We start from the raw sequence: 5137 nt of genomic DNA on the forward strand, positions 1-5137 counted from the left end.
ATTGCTTTTTATAATGTTTTTTAATTATATAAACTTGTAATTATAAAATTATATTTCATAAAGATTTTATTCCTAAAGATTTACTTACTGACTGATTGATCGATTGATCGATCGATTATATTCTTTTTTTATCTGTTATGAAAAAATTCTTGTTCCACTAAAATCATCAATTTCATTTTATCATCAGCAAATTTAATTAATTTTGATCGCCTTTAAAAAGTTCGAGTTATTTCATATTTGAAAGTAATTTAACTAGTAAAGGTTCTATTTAACACTACACTTTATACACGAAGATCACGCACTCATGACTTAGTATCGTTTATACTCGTATTACGCTTGATAATTGGTCAATACTGTATCTAGATATGTCTATTGTGTTATTTTCACGTGGCTATTGTTATACTGACATTTTTTCAATATTACAAGACACGACCACCAGGGCCGGATTTACATAAGGGCATTTGGGGCCTGTGCCCAGGGCCCTCACAAAACTAAAAAAAATTATGTTTAAACATAATTTTTTTTCTATTACCGCGACAGCCTAGTGTGGCCTAATCATGAGGGCAACAGGCAGAGAAAACCAAACCCGGGAAAAAACCTATGAAACATCGGATAATTTCGGGAAAAATTTCACATAGGTATTTTTCAGTTAAATTAAAATAATTAGTTTTACACAATAAAATATATGTATGTTTACAATAACCTTATTTTTAAATGAAATTTACAACTTCCTAGTTCAAATCTAATTGAAAGTACAGTATTTTGTATAAATTTTCTAAATCATCAAATTTGCCTACTCTTAAAGGGGGACCCCCGAATTTGTGCCCAGGGCCCCTGGGTTGGTAAATCCGGCCCTGACGATCACCCCTAGTTTTGTCACAAACAATAATTCTGAACTTTTTTATCTTCTGCTACGCCGTTTATGATACACATTTACTTAATTTTCTCTCTCTCTAAAGAGATGTAAATGAATAACGCATACTGAAACGGTTAGCAATATTTTGATTATTGAAATGATAATTTTTTCGGTTACTATAATTGATAACTATAATTAAAAACTCGCAGCAAAACTATTATTTGACTCCAGATTCGTGTCAACTCGTGTCAACAAATTTCTTTCCATATATTTTATGAATTATTCTTGTAAGTATTTTAAGAAATTATCGTATTATAAAACGTCTTATAACTTTTGAATATCAATATTATTAAATATTGCATTATTTTACCGATTTTTATCCGATTATGGTAATAATAAGATAATAAATAAATGCTTTATGTTGATTATATAAATAATTGTTTTCAGTTTTAATTTATTTTTCTATTCCATCTTTTTTATGTTAGTTTTTATATTAAAAAATAGAAAAGTTTTTCAATTTAATCAGTTGAAAAAATTTAAAAGTAACTTACTTTTTAACAAATTCAATAAAACATCTCAGTTTTAAAGGTATTTTTAAAATTCTTATTACTTAATATTGTATTAAATAAATCGATTTGAAGATGTGTTTAATTATAATAACAATTTATTAAAATAAATAAATATTATAATATAATTTTTAATCATTTTCATTCTAGTTTAAAATGCCCTTCTAAAAGCTAGACTTTAAATCAAAACAGTTCTTTGTATTTTTCATTTACGCTCTCGTTACTTAATATTGATTTTTCCCGTGTGACGAATCAAGCAGTTTCGATTATTCACGACGATATAACGTTTGATGTTATATTGCAAAATTATAAATTCAATTATTTGATTTTAAATCTTAAAAAATGCAGCAACAACTTGCGTAACTTTCCCGACAAGAGTTAAAAGTTGTGTGCGGAGTCATCTGTTATGAGATTATGAGATTTTATTTTTAAAAAATTTTTATATTATTAATTGAATTTCATTAAAAAATTATAAATGCTAATAGTGAATAAAATCTTCGTTAATTAAATCCGTCCTCACTGGAGACATGATACACGATCCCCTCTATCTCCCCACCCTCTTCATCTTTAACAATTAAAATTTAATTAAAGTCCCAAGTCTAAAAATATAAGTCTTGACAGGTTATTTTTGACCGATTGCCATACTTTTCCTCTGTTATATTAATATATAACATCTAAAAGATGTTATATATAACAGAGCATATACAGGGTGATTCAAAAGTCACAGAAATTTTAAAAAATTAATAACTCGCAAATTATTTACAGTAAGATGATGCGGTTTTTGCAGAAATGCTTAGAAAGAAACGGGTTTTTTTTTGTGTCATAAAAATTTTAGTATCAAAATAGTTACATTTCTTGTCATAGATGGCGCTTGATAAGATTACATAACTATGAAGTTGTTACTAGAACTTACACTAAGAACATTTTTATTTTTTTATTGTTACTTTAACAAATTGACAAATAATTTCAGTTTTTTACAGCGCCATCTATGGCAAGAAATGAAGCAATTTCGAATAATATTATTCGAAATTACTTCATTTCATATTTGATTATTAACTGCTAAGTTTTCGTTATATCTATGAAATTTCGATTTGTAAATATACTTCAACTTTCTAATAGGTACTGAAATATACATCGAGGAGTATCGGAAACTGGATTCCATATCATAAAAGTTTATTTAAAAGAGTTCGTATCTGAAGAAATAATCCGTTAGCTGAATCACTGGCTTAGTTGATGTATAAAAAATATGGAACAAGATAAAATATTTTCCCCTGTTGAACGGATTCGAAATCGATGTTTGTATGTAACAGGATTTCCGGAAGATACCGAAGAAGAATATTTATTAAAATATTTTCAAAATTTTGGCCCCGTGAAAAAGATAACTGTTAAATGTAATGGCAGGTATGCTTTTGTAACTTATTTCAACCAAAATTCAGCCGAAACTGCTTTATCAAATCGACATGTCATCCGTAACCGGCAACTAGTAGTTCAAATCAGGAAAATTCCACGAAGTAAATCTTGTCAGCCATATTGGCATCACAAACCGGACGTAACTGAAGAGATGCATGAACGATTGATAAAACAATTAAGTCTTTATGACTCCGTACCGGAACAAATGGTAGCAATTCAAAATTTACTTTCTCTCAGTAACAAATCATTACGACGACGACATATTATAAGTAAACATCTACAGCGTGTTCTTGTAAAATATTTTCCCAACTGCACCGTTCATCTCTTTGGTTCAAGTGTCAATGGCTTTGGTTTCGAAGGATGTGACGTCGATATGATATTAAATATATCGCGATTAAACAACGATGGATACGAACCGTTTTGGACTGTTAACGCTCCTTCACTAGAAGAAATTGAAAAACATAAAGTAAGCATACATCAATTGAATAATATGGCAAAAGTTAAACTAATTCAAAAAATAATTCAACAGTATGTAGTTCAATGTCAAAATATATGTTTTGTTCCAAGTCTAAGATGTCCACTCTTACGTTTTCAATATATTTATGAAAATTACATTTTAAACTGTGATTTTTCATTAGGAGAAGGACTGTGTCTAAGAAACACTGCTCTATTGCAGATGTACAGGAAAATAGATTCTCGAGTAGCGCCTTTGATTACTACACTAAGATATTGGGGAAAGTATCATTCTTTGATTGGTTCCGGTGATGAACGTAAACTGACCAGTTATGCCTTTCTTATGTTAACTATTTACTTTTTACAGACTAGAAAACCAAAAGTAATACCAACAGTTCAACAATTGTGTAGATTATCTGATACTAAAGATATTGTAAATGGTTGGGACTGCTCATTTTGCAGAGACCCGAAGACAATTTCTCCATCAAAAAACACTCAATCGTTAGAAGAACTACTACAAGAATTTTTTCAATTTTATGCCAATTTTGATTTCTTATTTAAAATTATTTGTCCTAGAACCGGGGAGACTATTGACAAAGAAACTTTTTTCTCCCAATCAGATAACAAATTCAAAATCACGCCAATATCTATTCAGGATCCATTTGATCTTCATCACAATGTTGGTGCAACTGCTAAAATTTTATTATTCGAGCAATTTATGCAAAAACTTCAAAATTCGACGACTATTTGTAAGAACGAAAATTATTTGGAGAAACTATTACAGCCTTATGACTTACAAGAAAAAACAAAAGTAGGAAAGATACCTTCTTTTCGTATTAAATTAAATTATTTAATTTTAGAGCATTTGATAAGAAGTGCTTACAGACTTCATCTGAAATCAAAAATAATAATACTGTGGGTCAAAAATATTTGTAGCCTAATACACAACATTTTCAATGTAGCACTATGCGGCAAATGTCATGTATTTAACAATTGCTTTGATCAGATTTTATTCGAAAATAAGTGCTCTGCTACGTCTTCCGATGTATCAGAATCTTATATCACCGAAGCAAAAAATAAATTTCAACGATTATCCGATGATTTAACTTTAAAAGATGGAATTTCAACAGAAAATTTTCAAGGATTTGAAATAAGTGACTATTCCAACCAGCTATTGCTTCATTTAGGTTGCAAAGTTAGAAGTTGCATTTATATAAATAGAAAACGAGAAAGTAAAGAACACATATCAGAGAAGACAGACATTCTAGAAGTGGAAAGAGAAATAACAGAGAAAATAATTAAGAAAAATTGTAAGGAAGATGAATATTTTGAGATGGATTGTTTAGTCTTGACAAAATCACTAAGTACATTCCCCGAAATTCTTGTAGAAATACATCCTCAAAGTAAAGAATGTTCAAAGAATGTTGCATCCTTTCTGAAATTGTATTTATCTAAATTAGTGGATAAATACATGAAAACAGCAGAATTTTGGAATAATCTGTAATTTTATTATATAATGCATTTTATAATTTTGATTTTATTAATAAATATCTTTATTTTTTGTATTTATTTATTTTTGGATATGCACTGTAATTTCAGATTTCTGAATTACTAACAGAAATTACGACGTCTTTAGTGATAGTTTTACATAAAACAAACAGAAAACGATAACTGTAATTTAATTATTAACATTTTATAATACATATAATATATACAATTCTACTCTTAAATACTGAAAGAATCTACACAAAAATTTTTAATTTCTATTTTTAGTCTTTATTGTTTATATTTACCAAGATTCTAGGAACCTTCATTTCGGGTTATAATTTTTGACCTGTTTTAATTATATAAT

General features: G+C 28.4%; 1 protein-coding gene across 2 annotated transcripts; it reads left to right on the forward strand.

Annotated features, from left to right (window-relative positions):
- Window positions 1-880: 880 nt before the first annotated feature.
- Window positions 881-4799, forward strand: LOC136985883 (speckle targeted PIP5K1A-regulated poly(A) polymerase-like). Of its 2 annotated transcripts, XM_067283258.1 has the most exons (4): window positions 881-989; window positions 1066-1143; window positions 2542-4096; window positions 4473-4644. In XM_067283258.1, the coding sequence occupies exons 3-4, from the start codon at window positions 2669-2671 to the stop codon at window positions 4500-4502; spliced, it is 1458 nt and encodes a 485-aa protein (XP_067139359.1). In that variant the 5' UTR covers window positions 881-989; window positions 1066-1143; window positions 2542-2668; the 3' UTR covers window positions 4503-4644. The 2 variants fall into 2 exon arrangements, with proteins under 2 accessions (XP_067139359.1, XP_067139358.1); XM_067283257.1 differs by having other exon boundaries at window positions 2542-4799.
- Window positions 4800-5137: the final 338 nt, after the last annotated feature.

This window comes from Centruroides vittatus, unplaced genomic scaffold (assembly GCF_030686945.1).
Source record: "Centruroides vittatus isolate TY-2023 unplaced genomic scaffold, ASM3068694v2 contig_980, whole genome shotgun sequence".
NCBI lineage: Eukaryota > Metazoa > Arthropoda > Arachnida > Scorpiones > Buthidae > Centruroides > Centruroides vittatus.

What these genes read in the sequence shown, in the direction of transcription:
- LOC136985883 (XM_067283257.1), top strand. Translation starts at nt 2,669, where the DNA reads ATGGAACAAGATAAAATATTTTCCCCTGTTGAACGGATTCGAAATCGA.